General features: G+C 41.1%; 1 protein-coding gene across 1 annotated transcript in view; it reads right to left on the reverse strand.

Annotated features, from left to right (window-relative positions):
• The window catches only part of LOC136863558 (nephrin), a 1,173,968-nt gene that overhangs the window by 77,814 nt on the left and 1,078,954 nt on the right, over positions 1–17,200 (reverse strand). Inside the window, exons 10-11 of the mRNA XM_068225991.1 lie at positions 15,494–15,790; positions 11,317–11,556 (exon numbers count right to left, since the gene is read on the reverse strand). Coding sequence (XP_068082092.1) covers positions 11,317–11,556; positions 15,494–15,790 — 537 coding nt within the window. The remainder of the gene's footprint in view (positions 1–11,316; positions 11,557–15,493; positions 15,791–17,200) is intronic.

The following is a 17,200-nucleotide window of genomic DNA, read 5'->3' on the forward strand; positions in this document are numbered from 1 at the left end:
CTGATCCTAACAGCCCAATTGTGGTCTGAAACCACACAGGTTTTCATCCAAATTACTGTAAGAAATTAATTCCACCTTTCCGTCCAAAATGCTAGTGTGCTCCTTGCCCGGTACACTGATCAATCCTTCCAGCTCCCTTGTTTATATATACAGTATGTGCAATTACTGCTTTCGTCCAATCAGAAGGTATATTACTAGTATTCCATACTCTGCTTATTACCTTATGAAGCCATTTCATCCCTCTCTTCCTACTGTTTTTCGAACACACTGTCTCCCGGATGCAAGCTCAAAGCTGCGCGCCCCTAACCGTACGGCCAACCGGTCTTCATAAAACTTGTCAACTCCATCGTCATCGTCATCTTCACTCTCACACGCTGAATAGATTGAGATAATTTTGGTCCTTATTCTTCAAATGCTAAATTTACCCACATTATTCACTCATTCACGTGTCTAACAGAAACTACGTTGAGTGCAGTAGTATTTCTGATGAACAAACCTATCCCACGCTCGGCCACTCTCTTTTAAACAGCTGTTACGTACAATTTTTAGTCTCCTTTTTCTTCCTCGGCATATCACCACACTCGAATATTATTAACTCCTAACACAACCAGCTGCATTCCCTTCGCTGGCTCTTCCAGTTCTATTTCTTCCTTCCGTAAACCAAATTAATGCTGATAGGTTCTCATCGAATTCCATTTCATTCATCAAGCTGTTTCCAAGAACTTCCTTGCCTGTCGAATGGAAGTGGAATTCCGTTACTCACATAAGTCCGAGACTTGCTTATAAAGTTCTGAGTGTGCTCATAAAAAACGCAGGATGCTACCCTGCTTACGCATAGCCCCAGTGTGAAACTCTCCTCTAACGGGTTAGGGACCACAGGTGGATTGTATACGTCTAGCAGTCTGAGCACAAGAATATGTCCGAGATGCCCACTCCTATTCCATATCCACTGGAATGCCGACTCTCAGGGCCTCTTACTACGCCGCTGAACCGTTGCCCATGGTTCACGAACTAGGACGTGACTACAGTAACCCACACCACGAACCACTAGACGGAAGAACCATAATAAAAATTAAGACAAATTTACTCTGACTTTTTCGAGTGGCTTCCGGCTCCTGTCCGAAGCGATGAAGTTAGCAGATACATTTCTGTAGCCATTGACGTTATATTGCAGAAAATAAATTACTTCCTGGCAGGGAAAACATTAACACTAGTACCCATAATTAGCGATGCTGATCAAGATAGTTCTTTGTGTTCCAGCCACCAGTACTTCCAGGAAAATAAACTTTAGAAAGGCAGGCATTGTTTTACACGGCAGACATATACGGTGGGATGACATTCTCAAAATGCAAAATAATAATAATTTTGTGTGGCTATTTCTAGCCGAGTGCAGCCCTTGTAAGGCAGACCCGCCGGTGAGGGTGGGCGGCATCTGCCATGTGTAGGTAATCGCGTGTTATTTTGGTGGAGGATAGTGTTATGTGTGGTGTGTGGGTTGCAGGGACGTTTGGGACAGCACAAAAACCAAGTCCCCGAGCTAAGGGAACTAACCATTTAAGGTTAAAATCTCCGACGCGGCCTGGAATCGAACCCGGGACCCTCTGTACTAAAATCCAGCACGCTAACCATTTAGCAATGGAGCCGTACTGAGCACAAAAATGCAAACATATGAGGCTAGAATCAGTATGATTAGTTTTAGGTTTTTTAGAAAATATAATTCCATTTCCTATATTTGTCGTCGCTAATATATTTTTGTTTTTCTCTTCAGATTTATGTGTTTATCTGTCCCGTTAATACATTTAAGTGTAAAGCTGTTTCTTTGTTTATAATCTTAAATGTAATTCACTTTGAAGTAAGGTATGTTAAAGGGGGCTGCCTGGCCGAGGCGGTAAAGGAGAAGAAGAGCAGTAATCGCTACGGCTCATACGAATAAAGGTGTTTCATCTAGTGATATGTCCGACTCGTTGGCTGAACGGTCAGCGTACTGGCCTTCGGTTCAGAGGGTCCCGGGTTCGATTCCCGGCCGGGTCGGGGATTTTAACCTTAATTGGTTAATTCCAATGGCACGGGGACTGGGTGTATGTGTTGTCTTCATCATCATTTCATCCTCATCATGACGCGCAGGTCGCCTACGGGAGTCAAACAGAAAGACCTGCACCTGGCGAGCAGAACCCGTCCTGGGATATCCCGGCACTGAAAGCCATACGACATTTCATCTAGTGATATCCCGGGAGCTCTTATATTGAAGGACGTGGATTCGAATCCCCGTCAGGAAGTCGTAAAATTTAAGGAACGAGATTTCACTTCCGGAGGTGCACATGGCCCTGTGCCTCCCTCAGCCTACACCACAAATGAGTACCAGGTTAATTCCTGGAGGCAAAGGCGGCCGGGCGTAGAGCTAACCACTCTACCCCATCAAGTGCCGAGGTTACGGATAGTGGAAGCCTTTACCTTCCACCCCCCCCCCCCAAGGGCCTTCATGGCCTGTACGGAGATGTCTTCGTTATTTCATGTTAAATCCTGTAGCTCTACGTGTTGCTTACGACAGCTGGATCGTATTGAACGTAATATATTGATCGAGGGCTGCAATTGTGGCACAACTCAAAAATACGAATTTGGAGTTAATACACTCTCCAGCATTGCAGATTAGTCTTCTTCCAGCAGCAACAGCGACATATCTTGCAGTTCAGTATTCCACCAACAAGTTGCCGCTGTTGCATTCTCTGCGTTGTTCTTTTCATTGGCTGCAATACGGCCGCTTCTCAGTTAGCACCTGGAACTCAGCAGTCGCGTAGCGCACTCTAGTCATCAATATTGACACATTGTAAGTTGAAGAATTTAATTATTGTCTGTGGTCCGTCTCTAATTGTAGCGTTGTAGCAGTATTATGTAAAGAGGAAATATTCCCTATTTCTCCGTGTTGTGTCAGTCGAAAGGCGTAATAAAATAAATACATACATTGTCGCCTGTTGTCTGTAGCTGTGGCAAGATTTCAAATTAAAAGGAAGTCACACATATTTATCGTTGTTAGGTACACCAAATTAAGGTCATTGTGTTCACTCTGTAACAGGAAACACTGTCCAAGTTCACGGAAATCAGGTCCAATCTACTCCCATCGCAATATGCCTCTTTAATGTGGATGGCAAGGAAAATAGGGCAACACTTTCAAACTGTTCGAAATGGGGCACGACTATTTTGTTGATGTAAAGTAGCTCACAGATAGGAGTTGTTATAATTTTCTTGTAAACCCTTAAAGTCCTCTTCAACAACATTTCTGTATTGAAGGTAGGGAAAATAATTTTTCTATAAAACTTATTTTAAAGAAACAGATTTCAAAACTACGAACAGCAAAAGATGAAGATCCAGAAAGGGCTTGCAGTCGTTCCAGGAAGCAATATTGAAGAAATCTTACAGCAAACCTCTTCTTATATCTAAGAAGAAATTTGACGATCTACAATGTTTGATCGCCAGCAATGCTGTACCAAGATGTTATTCAACAATTTATAACAGTCTAAAATTTCAATTCTAAGAATAGGTTTCACTTTGAAACTCATGTAAAGTTATGGATTTCCATTGTATTGTTTTCTCTTTATGCTGTGTTGATTAAGATTAAGAAATCACTGAAAGAGAATTGCAGCAAGGCTCTTCCGATATCTATAAAAGATTTAGATTGTCTTTAAAGTTTAATTATTCCTTGTTTCCCTTTTGCGTTGTATCTTAATTACTGATTACAAGTGAAACATTAAGAATACTATATTAATAATTTGTTCACATCATTAATAAAGCTTACTCCCTTGCCTGAACACTTCTTTCATTATATTTACGCCACAAAATTCCAAGACAATCCGAACACTGCGTATTAAAAAATTTCTGCAGTAGTGGCACATCTCACAAAATCGGTCATTGCAACAACAACGAGGGTGAAAGGGTACAGTTTTCATGACATTATTATTAACTGAACCATTATGGAGCCACTTAGTACCGCTTGGTACCTATTCCATTAATGAATCATATGGGTCTTGTATTTCAGTAAGAAGAAGGGAAACTTGAAACTCATTTATCTCAGAACTTGCTTTTTTGAGTTGTGCCACTATTGCAGCCCACGAACAATATATTTCTCAGAATGCATATAACTTAGTCTACTGTACTTAGCAGTAATTTACGGTGCTAAAATATATACCGCTTTTTTCCTCAGTTTAGACATACACATGTTCATTTAGATGTTTGTGTATACAGCGGCGAAGAATAATGTGCAATTGATAATTTGTGATCTTAAGTGTAAATTGTTTTTGAAGAAGAGGCAGTAGAACTGTGTTGAGGAGTTTACGAGAATACCATCCATTAAACGACAATGTCTATATTACTTGCGCTTCAATTCTTGCTGTCTGAAGTGAGCTCCTGTGTAACATGCCCCCAATACGTTGACCTCCAGGCGGGTGGCTCACTCACGGCCAACATTCCGAAGTGCGACTCTCGCCTGTTGCAAATGTTTCACCGGGTACTGGCGAGTGTGAGTACCAGCTGCTTTTCAAATCCTCTAGTTTGAACACCACTATCGGCAGCCCTGAATGTAGTTTTCTGTGTTTTTCCATTTTAACACCGGGCAAATGCCGGGGCTGTACCTTAATTAAGGTCACGGACGCTTACTTCCAAGTTCTAGCGCCTTACTCTCCCATCGTCGCCGCGCCGAAAAAATATCTGAGTTAGTGCGATGTTCAACTACTAACAACAGAGCAAGTTGCATACGCGGTTAAAGTCACGTAGCTATCACCTAGCATTCCGGAGATAGTGGGTTCAAAACCTACTGTCGCCAGTCCGGAAGATGGTTATTTGTGATTTCCCACCTTCATGCCAGGCAAATGCTGGGGCTGTACCTTTACGTGGTGTGAAAATGGGAAATCATGGAAAACCATCTTCAGGGCAGCCGACAGTAGTGTTCGAACCCACCACCTCCCGAATGCAAGCTTACTTTTTCGTGGGCTTCACACCGCAGCCAACTCGCTTGTACTCCGTTATTCGCTGTTCTTCTATTCACAAGATAGTAGGTTTAGTCGCAGCAGAGGCTGGTGCTACATGAGTGTGATTAGAAGCGATAGTTCCGTATAACTAGATTCCCGCACGTTACAGAACCTCTGTAGGACAAAGTTTTGAGATACTGCCGTCTCTTAAAATCTAAAGCAATTGAAAGGAAATTTAAATACATAATATCCTTTCAACTATATAAAAGAAATGCGTGGCCTCCGTAGCGGCGGTTATGAAAGTATGAAGGACATACAGGATTTTGCTTTTCACGGCCATGTTACTCACTGAACGTCCCCTACCTGACGAAGTGCTCCATTTTATTTGTCCCGCTGGGGTAAGAGTGTGAATTAATCGACCTCCTGGTGTGTTGCATTGTATCTACCTAGATAACCCACATACTTCACAGCTTCCCATAAATTACTGGTGGTCTGCTCGTTAATGGAGCCCTATCGCTCGCTGAATGGACACGACGCCCGCCACCCCTCACTCGACTCATCTCCACATATGGCCTCCAACTACCTTGTTTTCACATGATACGAAACAAAGCTATTACAGGCTTCACGGGTTAGAAAGGGAGGACCGAGAAATAATACCAAAACCGTACGCTTCCGTATCTCTTTATTATTATTATTATTATTATTATTATTATTATTATTATTACAAATACATGTAGCAGTACTATGAACCGAAACTTCACAAGTTATTATGCAATGACCGATGATTTCGTGAACTGGTCATATAGACACATATTATGACAGTCCACCAGATATCCCACTCGGAATACTTTCGTCTCTTTCTCTTTTCGTTCAAAATATAGTCACATCATAGCTAAGGATGGTGGTCTAGATTTACGTATTCTTAAAACAAAAATCATCGCAACCTCATCACGACTTCATAGCTCCAAAATGTTGATATATTTGGTGAAAAGAGCCTTGTTACTGTTTTCGCAAATTAGTGAGGATTATTCCTCCTTTTTGAGGCTGTCGAATGTCACTGTGGCTTGAATTTTGACCAGGATACTGGAGTCCTTTCATGATACGAGTTTCAATACGGTTACATTTGGAGGTCAGTAAGAACTAATGAAGTGCGTCAGGTCCTTTTCGCACTGGCTTCGGGAGCCGGGTACCTGTGTGAGGCAGAGAGTGTCAGGAAGGCAGGATTGGGGTATTCAAACGAGAACATCCTCGACCCTTTCAGAACATCGATACAATGACGGAAGATTTTTTTAATTTTTTTTTTTTGCTAGTTGCTTTACGTGACACAGATGGGTCTTATGGCGACGATGGGAGAGGGAAGGGCTAGGAGTGGGAAGGAAGCGGCCGTGGCCTTAATTAAGGTACAGCCCCAGCATTTGCCTGGTACGAAAATGGGAAACCACGGGAAGATTTTTACGCTGCACTAACACAGACAGGACTTAGGGACGGGATGGGAAAGGGCTGGGAGCGGAAAGGAAATATTTTTTTGTTGTTTGTTTTAACTTTGCACTAATACATCGAAATTTTTGAGCGACGGAGGGCTAGGATTGGCAAGGAAGCAATCATGGCCTTAATTAAGGTGGTCTTAAATAACTGCTTGGTGTGAAAATGGGAAACCACGGAAAAAAGTCTTCAGGGCTGTCAACAGTTGGGTTTGAACCCACTATGTCCCAAATGCATGCTGAGAGTTACGTGACCCAAACCGCGCGGCCACTTGCTCGGTAATGACGGAAGTAATGAGTGCTTTAGATGTTCGGCTGCTAATTGTTGCTCTTCGAGATAATTAGAACAATTTTTTATTTGTTTACGTCGCACCGAAGCACGTAGGTTTTATTGCGACGATGGAATAGGTAAGGGCTAGGAGCTGGAAGGAAGCGGTCGTGGCCTTAATTAACCTCCAGCCCCAGCATTTGCCTGCTGTGAAACTGGGAAAGTATTCGGGAGATAGTAGGTTTGAATCCCACTGTCGGCAGCCCTGAAAATGGTTTTCCGTGGTTTCCATTTTAATTAAGGCCACGGCCGCTTCCTTCCCACTCCTAGCCCTTTCCTGTCCCATCGTCGCCGTAAGACCCATCTGTGTCGGTGCGACGAAAAGCAACTAGCAAAAAAAAAAAAAAAAAAAAAAGAATCTGGGAAAACACGGAAAATCATCTTCAGAGCTGCTGACAGTGGTGTTTGAACCCACTATATCCCGAATGCAAGCTGACAGCTACGAGAACCAAACCACACAACACTCGCTCGATTTATAAAACTTTGCCGAGTGCCTGAGCACTTTCGAAAATATTTGTTTATAGGCTCCTGTCTCACGATCCTTCATTACAAAGTGAGCCCATACTCACCTCCCTCTGTTTCTCTTCTTCTCTGTAGGAAGTGTAGTACCGGGCGAGCTGGCCGTGCGGTTAGGGCCGCGCAGCTGTGAGCTTGCATCCGGGAAATAGTGGGTTCGAACCCCACTGTCGGCAGCCCTGAATATGGTTTTCCGTGGTTTCCCATTTTTCACACCAGGCAAATGCTGGGGCTGTACCGTAATTAAGGCCACGGTCGCTTCCTTCACACTCCTAGGCCTTTCCTATCCCATCGTCGCCATAAGACCTATCTGTGTCGGTGCGACGTAAAGCAACTAGCAAATGTAGGAAGTATAGTAAGCAGCAACATCGCGTCAACTTCCTCTGGTTCCATCTTCTTCTTGTTTCCGAATTTGGCCGCCTATGAACCGCATTGAACCTAAGGCTCTTCTTATCCTTCTTCTCCTCCAAGAACCTCTTCATCCTTTCACTTCTGATCTTCCTTTCTTTCTCAGATATGACCAATTTGGGTCTACATTTAGGTGGTTTCTCCTGGAATGTTTAGATGCTGTCCACTCGGCTTCTATATTCTTTTCTGTTGTGAATCATATCCACTGTAAGTCCACTTCTTATTGCATCTCTTTTTACCTCTTCTACCCACTTCGTCGAAATCTGGTTGCATCATTGTACGGAGAGAAAAATGTGATGTCCTCTTAATCTTCCCTTCCCCCTTTGATTTATCAAAGATCGAATTCTACGTTGTTTCATAGATGGAATTCCAAGAATTGTCATATTTAAAAAATACACAGAAGTGCTTCTCTTTTCACACTGAGAGACGGTTGAGCCACCGAGAGAGACAGTCTGTCAGAGATTCAGTTCCGTGAACCTAATGTGGAAGGGACCTTAGTTTCTTTGATAGCTTATAGGGAAGTCAAGTCGGGCGACTTCCGCGCTGATAACACCCACGGTAGCACCTGCCTGTCGTAATAGGCGACTCCAAGGGGCCCCAGGGGCTCTGAACTTGGGAGCGTGGGTTGGCGACCACGGGGCTCTAGCTGAGTCCTGGCATTGCTTCGACTTACTTGTGCCAGGCTCCTCACATTCAGCTATTCTATCCGACCTCCCTTGGTCAACTCTTGTTTTTTCCGACCCCCACGGTATTATAGCACTTGAGGCCTAGGAAGTCTTTCATTTTCACGCCCTTCGTGGGCCTTACCCTTCTTTGGCCGATACCTTCATTTTTCGAAGTGTCGGATCTCTTCCATTTTCTCTCTCCGATAAGTGTTATATAGAGGATTGTTGCCTAGTTGTGCTTCCTCTTTAAATAATAATCACCACCACCACCACCACCACCACCAATTGCAGCTGGAAACTTAGCGGTATGTCCTCTAAACATGTGGTTTTCAACCTTTTATTTTTCAAGGTATACGATCGACTCTAGTGAGTCCCCACGGCACACTAACAAACGAGTTGACAGCACAATATGGGGAGTCGGCCTTGCGGGTGTTGCTTGCCTCCAGCAGGCTTGTAGTCGTAACACCATTTCGTCCTTAATCAAGGTTAGTATATAACAGGTTACCCACAACGGCTGGCTTGCTGTCATTGGCTATTCGAGCGTGACGTCACACAGATACCTGCTCTCTGATTGCGGTAGCGCTTTCCAGAGTAATTTAGTGATTGCGATATGTTTTAACAAAACAAGTATTAGCTCGTGTGTCCCCTATACCTGCTCAAACTGACTTTGTAAATAGTAGATAACGAACACAATAATGTAGAATACAAGAGCTAATCGTGTCACAAGACCGTGGTTATTGCTAATAGGATTTTAGTGGCCACACTACGCTACTGAAATTCAATAACGTATTCTGAGTTAAACAAAACTGAGCATTAAATATGACCAATAAACAAGCAAGCGAACAAAAGAACGAACAAACAGTTCTATTATGATGAGTGAATCTTACCTTAACAGGTAAGTTTCTTCATTTTCTTTATCTTCTAGACTTTGACACGTTTGCTTCCACTTTTTCCTTTTTCCTCACGTTTGTTCAAAAATTTTATGCGAGCATATGCCCTCATTTTCAGAAATGTGGCAACCATATCACTAATTAAATTAGGATCACTTGCACATGTTAAAGAAACTAGGTTCTGTATTACTCCCAACCCTCTTCGGACTGTAAGTCCGTGATAAGAACAGAAACGTTTCTCCATATCTCGTACAGTTTGTGACCACTCAGCTGTCGACTCTGTAAGACCACCGTATGGCAGACTTCGAATCAAGGGCCACGAACAATACGTACTGTCGTATGTTCCTCCTATAACTGTTTTGGAACCTAAGTGTGGATGAGTGCTTTCGTGACTTTTAACCATCCAACCTGTAATGTAATTCAAACCTTCGACCTCTATTTCAGTGTCAGATTCACCTGAAAATATTGGAACAGTATCATATTTGCCTTCTTCAAAATAGCTTTCATCAAGAGAATATTCTAACTCAAGACACGTTATTCCGCACTTCCTCACCATTTGTCATGAGAGATATTCATCAGAGGTTTCTGTTCGCGCGTTCTTGTGTTTCTCTATTTTACCGGCATTATTTTCGAGAATAATCATCCGAAACGATAAGGAGCATTCAGCGGTGTAATGTCGTCATATAATCATCCTCAAGAACGGATGTGGGAAAACAAATTCTCAAACGAATCTTGGTTCAGTCGGTGGGTTAAAATGTACTTCATTCCTAGATTCTAAACTTCTGAGATCAGATATTTCAACGAGAAGAGAGTCACAAGGGTAGCCTTCTGGAACCCTTGCTTCACTTCCTTCCCCTTGCAGGTCATACTGTTAATATGGCCACACACCCAGCTGTTATTGCACACAGCAACCGTACACCTCGTACCAGGCATGTTTATATGCATCCCGAGACAAATCAATTGAAGTCAAACACAAAATAACAGTGGCACAAGGAAGCAGCTGTCCATCACAAGAACATGTCATAGAAATGAAAACTGCAACTCACTTGCACATATTAAAGAAACACACACTGTTCACATACCGTATTACTCCACATACTCTTAGCGAGACTGGCGGTCAAGGTTACTAACCTTGGCCGTGGGTAACTGGCTGACGTCATAACCGAGCGTAGCCGAAGTCCTCCGAACGCAGAAACCCCTGTTCTGGGCAACCTGTTATATACTAAACTTGGTCTCTATTCGGGTGTCTTGAGGTCGTTAACTTGACACTTATTGTGTACATTATTGTGTACATTTATGTTTCTGATTAAGAGTAGAAAAACTGGAGGCGAGTGAGTGATAGAATCTAACAAAAGTGGGAATGGTCCTAAGTGTAATATTGTGGTGTAGGGGTAGCGTAACTGCCTCTTACCCGGAGTCCCCGGGTTCGATTCCCGGTCAGGTCTGGGATTTTTACCTGGATCGGGGAGCAGGTTCGAGGTCCATTTAGCCTACGTGATTATCACTGGTGTACTGCTATTCCACGGGGATTTGGGCACGTTTAGATAGTATTGTGTGACAAAAGTGACAAAAAAACCGAGCGAGTTGGCCGTGCGATTAGGGGAGCGCAGCTGTGAGTTTGCATCCGGGAGATTGTGGGTTCGACCCCCACTCTCGGAAGCCCTGAAAATGGTTTTCCGTGGTTTCCCATTTTCACACCATGCAAATGCTGGGGCTGTACCTTAATTAAGGACACGGCCGCTTCCTTCCCACTTCTAGGCCTTTCCTATCTCATCGTCGCCAAAAGATCTATCTGTGTCAGTGCGACGTAAAGCAACTTAAAAAAAGTGACAAAGCGGACATTTACGAATATGCTTTTTGAAGTATTAGAGATAATTATTTATTTTCACCAGATTACAAGGAAAAATATATTCTACAGAGAAATATGAAATTTAAAAAAAGGAAGTTTTTGACTTGTAAATGTGTACTTCCATTTGGTGAAAAACATGTTCTTCATAAAAATCTCGGACATACCTCGAAATTCTATTTGTAATGTCCAGAGATGTTGGGTGAAAACTGTCTTCTACTCACCTTTGTTACACGGAATGACATCAGGGTTCTTGTCGTCCATATCATACATATCTTCGACGTCTGATCGCAGGGGAAGTGCTGCTTTCTCCTTCAGTGCGAGGTTGTCAGGCCTTGTTGGGCTCCTGTGCTGTGCTCTCAGGCGCATGGCCCCCACAATGACTATCGCTATCAGTAGAAGAACTACCACAACTCCAATGAGCACTCCCAGCACTGGAGTAAGCTCGAAGGCGGCAGGAGTCCCTACAGAGAAAGAAAACATTTCGGTAACAGTACATGACGCCACATAACGTTTTACAGTTTTTCTAATGGTTGTGGGATGAATGATGTTGAATTTCTGGTCAGCTTATTAACGAGTTGGTTAGGTGGCACAACTGGTTGGCTTTTAAGTACATGAGTACATGTTGAGTGACATTGTCATTGGCTTCTTACTCTAGTGGCCACCACTCAAATATCGACCTGAGTATGTGTGGTTTATGAAATAAAATTTTCAATTCACAGTGTTCTCCTGGTTGATGGTATCAAGATTAGAAGACACATACAACTACTAGTCCACTTGTTTCCATTCATTCATTCATTCATTCATTCATTACTTTTTCATTGTGCCAAGTAAAATATATTTTAATATCAACTCATACGAGCGATGGTTGAAGGGACATTAAACAAATTGTTACTATTATTATTATTATTATTATTATTATTATTATTATTATTATTATTATTATTATTATTATTATTATTATTATTATTATTATTATTATTATTATTATTATTCCTTTGCTGGTGAGATGTAGTGTTTTGCGTGCACTACGTCTTCTGGTATGGGCTAGAATACATTTGTTACTTTCATTGCCCTGTCGCAGTCTCATCCTTGGCTTTGACAATATGAAAGTGACTGAGGTATGAGTGATGCTAGTAATACCACTCCTTATACAGCCAGTCCCTGTTATGAATGGTGTGAAAATATCACTCATAGGCTCGGTTGGTGCATGCATTTCAGTGGGCTTGCCAGACTGGTAGGTAATAGCAACTTGTGGCTCGGTGAGGAAAGCAACGGGAAACTACCTCACTCCGAATTTCCCTAGTTTATGCCTCTTCAGTGATGCCTAGGCTAACTATGCCAGCTGTAGGTGGAACTGTGGAGGATCAAACCAGTCTTCGGGCTGAATACCCAACATACATTATTATTATTATTATTATTATTATTATTATTATTATTATTATTATTATTATTATTATTATTATTATTATTATTATTATGCGTGAATGGTCCCTTTCGCAACACACGAAGCTTTATTTATGATTTCGTTTGCGGATGATCCAGGATGCTTTCATCTGTTGACTAAAGATCCTTTTCCTTTCTTCCGTCCACTTGGTACCTGCTCTTTTTGGTACTTCATTCTCTGGAGTAACTTCCCAATTGTCAATTTTCTTTCTATATATATTTCGATTCAAAATGTCTTCACAGAGAATTTGTGCGTTCTTCATGTCCGCTTTTGTTTGTTGTATCCAAGGAAAATTCTTCAGTTTGTCAACTCTTTCAAGAACTTGGTGGGTTAGTCTAGTTTCTGGAAGCCTCTTAACATGTCCATAAAATTTTAGCCTTTTTTTTTCTTGAGGTCTGCCGCAATATTAGATAATTTTTCTGTGGATTTCCGGGTTTGGAGGCGGTACCCTTCTCCCGTGTGTCTTGGTCCTAAAATTTTCCTCATGATTTTTCGCTCTTCTTTTAGCATATTTTCCAGTTCGCCCTTTCTATGAAGCGTTAGAGTTTCCCCTGCATATAAAGCCTCCGGTTTGTTTAATATTAACGTGGACAGACATACATTTTTTGTTGTAGATTTCTCTTGTTCTCCCATAAGCTCTTCTGAGTTTTTGGACACGGTTGTTTTGGGCTATTTTCTCTTGTCCGGTTGGTTCGAGGATTTCGCCCAGGTATTTGAAGTGAGGGACTCTGTTGATTTGTCCGTATTTTGTATTGAGACTATGGATGTCTAGTTTTGCACAGAAAAATTCAGTTTTCTGGAAGGAGATATGAAGTCCGACCTTTCTGGCACATTCTTGGAGAATTTCAACTTGCTTTATTGCTGTGACTTCATCGCTGGACAAAAGGGCCAGGTCATGTGCGAAGGCTAAGCATGGAATTTCAAGCTTGTTTTTTCGTGTCCCGATGTTTACTGGGTTCCAGCTATTTTGTGTTTTCAGTTCGTTTTCCCATTCCCTCATCACCTTATCTAGTACGAGGTTGAAGAGGAGGGGTGATAGTCCATCTCCTTGTCGGACACCAGTTTTTATCAGGAATTCGTCTGAGATTTCTCCCATGAATTTCACTCTTGACTTCGTGTCAGTGAGGGTCTGTTTGGTCAAGTTTAGCGTTTTGGAGTCTAGTCCTTGTTCTTTCAGGATGCTGAACAGAGATTGACGATCAACTGAATCATAAGCCTTCTTGAAATCTACGAAGGTACAGATGATTGGAAGGTTTCTGAGGGCCCTGAATTTTAGAGCGGTTTTGAGGTTGAAGATCTGTTCAGTGCATGATCTGTGAGGGCGGAACCCAGCTTGATATTCACCAATTTCAGGCTCTAGTTGTTCTTGTATTCTTTTCAACAGGCATGCAGAGAAAATTTTGTAGCCGACTTCAAGGAGAGAGATTCCCCTATAGTTGTTCACATCAGTTTTGTCTCCTTTTTTGTGAAGTGGGTGAATCAAAGCACATTTCCAGTCTTCTGGGAGTTTTTCATTTTTCCAGATTTTCTGTACGATTTCTGTAAGTACATTGAGTGAGTTTAGACCAAGATTCTTAAGGAATTCTGCAACAATCCCGTCTCTTCCTGAGGTTCTGTTGTTTTTTAGTCGTTTAATGTGGCTTTGAATTTCTTCCTGGTTTGGTGGAGGTGATTCTGGGTGAGTGAAACTGGATGCTTCGTCAAGAAATCTTTCAGTGGGTTCGGGGCAGTTAAGAAGTTCTGAGAAGTACCGTGCAAGTTCTTGGCAGTTTTCTTTATTAGTAAGCGCCAATTTTCCGTCTTGTTCCCTAAAACATAAGTTCTGTGGATTATTATTATTATTATTATTATTATTATTATTATTATTATTATTATTATTATTATTATTATTATTATTATTATTATTATTATTACGCATTTCCTGTAAGAAACATATCACGACTCATTAGTTCGGTAATATATTACAGTGGAGGTACTGCGAGATAAAAATTGCTTTCCTTTATAATGAGAGGGAAATAATTGCTATCCCTCTATCCCTCTACTTTTTTAATTTATGTATTAAAGGGAATAAATCCCACTTCGGCTTACCACTAGAAACTATCAAATGAAAACCGCGTTGCTCTTGGTGCTGTTTAAGACCTGTGTATGTTCTAAAATATGCTACAACGTTAAACGTTTTTTCCTAAACGTGGTGTTAACAGTACTTCAAGGGATCCATGTTCTATTTATACCCCATAAAATCATGCTACATGGAGCAATAATAAGAAATGAAATTCAATACGTATTCCTTCAGTCAGTTGAGTAGGATAGTGTTTTGATCTCGTCTCTTGCACTCAAAATTCTAGTCCCGTCATAGTCGATGACAATTTAATAATGCAAAAATGAAAAAAACAAAAACTATCAGTAGATTTAATTATCAGTGCAAAATTCCGGTGTCTACTACTGTCAATAGGACTAAGAAGGGCGTTGGATGATTATTATTATTACATAGTTATTGTTGGAAAGTAAGGGTAAACTATATTCTTGTCCTCTTGATGGATGGCGTGCATGTACAATTTTCTGTTTCATAATGTTACAATGTTAATCATTTTACGTCACACTAACTTATTGTTTTCGTTTTTTGGAGAAACCGACGTAAATCTACTGTCACGAAGCTGACGTATTTAAGCACCTTCAAATACCACCTGACTGAGCCAGGATTGAACCTGCCAAGTTGGGCTCAGAAGTGTAGCGCTCTACTGTCTGAGCTACTCAGCCCGGCATTTTCTCTTTCAATAAGTATATAAAAATATTTACCAAAGATGAGGTACGGTAAATATTTTTACATTTCAAATTAATAAATATGAGGTTTCAATAAAAAGCATTAATCTATGATTATCCTATTTGAAAATACATGGTTGTCTATGGTGAAAATAGCGAATATTAGTGATTATTGCACTGTAAATGAAATTTACCTGTTTGCTTCTCAGCTATTTTGAGAGTGAAACCCTCTACCACTGTAGCATCACTTCGGCCCTTGTTATTGGCGGCATAAACGAGCATTTTCAGGACCATGCCAGGGGCTAGACCTCCCACACTGAAGACAGGGAACTTAGAGGACAAGTTGGCTTGAAGGAAGCCAGTCTCCAAGTCGAACACCTCTAGGAGAAAGTATTGCGGTTGCCCGCCATCGAAACCTTCAAGACACTCAACTTCCAGAGATTCGGTGGTCTGGTTGACAAGGCTGCAATTGAAAGGTGTATCGGGACGACCTGAAACAGAACATTATTCAAATAGTTTACTGGCATTTGATGACCCAGGGGCTTATTTATGTGATCACACTGAGAAATGTGGGAAAATGCTGCTTATTCTATTTATTTTATACTTTTCATTGTGCTGTTATTTAACGAGAAAAATGACCGATCAGATAATGTTACATGGAGAAATATTAGGAAATGAAATTCAATATTCTAAGTATTCCGTTGTCAGGTGGCTAGAGAACTAGTTGAAACTGTCTCTTGCACTCAAAATTCGAGTCCCGTCATACTAGGGGATAATTTAATAATGATAAATTTAAAGAGACCAATTAGTAGATCTAATGTTCAGCCTTACTCGTTAGTATGATACACACATTCATAATTTTGGAATATTCTGATTTAGTTGCGATGAAACGATAATTTAACATGATTCAGGCAATACAAAGAAATACATTTCTCATCGGCCCGTTCATACCGTAATTGCATCTTAATAACTGTATGATATTGCAATATATGCAAACCAAAATTGAATTTCTACCCGTCCTCATTACTTTATTAACATTACATTTTTTACGGCTGTATATGTCTTCAACGAAGCCACCAACGTTTATGGCTGTGAGGATAGTATATTAATATGTTTCATTTCTTCCTTAAGATTCGTCTGTATGCTTCTTTACCTTTCAGGTCACTATTGTGTTCTGGAGGAAATAAACACTCTTATTGATATAACTGTCGTAGGTATAATACTGAAGAACTTCTAAACTAGAGATCGGTCGAAGGAATGAAGCAATGCGGGAATTGCAAAGGCCCTATGAGACACAGGTGGCAAGCTATCTCAAGAAAATACTTTCGTAAGTATGGCTGGAATCAAATCCTTATATGAGAATTAAAAATGACCCTCTCCTTTATTGGCGTACTACTACTACTACTACTACTACTACTACTGCCTTGCCTTTGTTGCCTCATGCAGGAACCAGGTATGTACGATAGTGGTCACAGACTCCGAGTGTATAATCCGTGTCTGAATATGCTTGATAACCAGTGATGTCGTGATCTTTATTTTAGCAGTACATAATGATGCTTGTAAAACTAACGTAGTTAACATACACATTTTCATTATGCACTGTCCTATATGTCAGTGTTCAGTCCGCAATTGTCTGAGAATGAACTGGCAGACTCTAAAACCCATAATTTGCAACTATTTATTTATTTACTTATCAATACAGTCTATAATAGAGAGGGACCCTGTACAGTAGACCCTGTAACCATCGATATAATGACCTTTTGCACTTTTTACCTTGAAATAATTAATAACTGAGTTTATCGTCTCCCTCTGCTCAACTTGCACTCCATGGTTGAGTCAATTTACTCCAACGTAACGTTAAATTTATTTTACATGAACTCACCATCGAAGACGGTTTATGT

The sequence above is a fragment of the Anabrus simplex genome, chromosome 2 (assembly GCF_040414725.1).
Source record: "Anabrus simplex isolate iqAnaSimp1 chromosome 2, ASM4041472v1, whole genome shotgun sequence".
Lineage (NCBI taxonomy): Eukaryota > Metazoa > Arthropoda > Insecta > Orthoptera > Tettigoniidae > Anabrus > Anabrus simplex.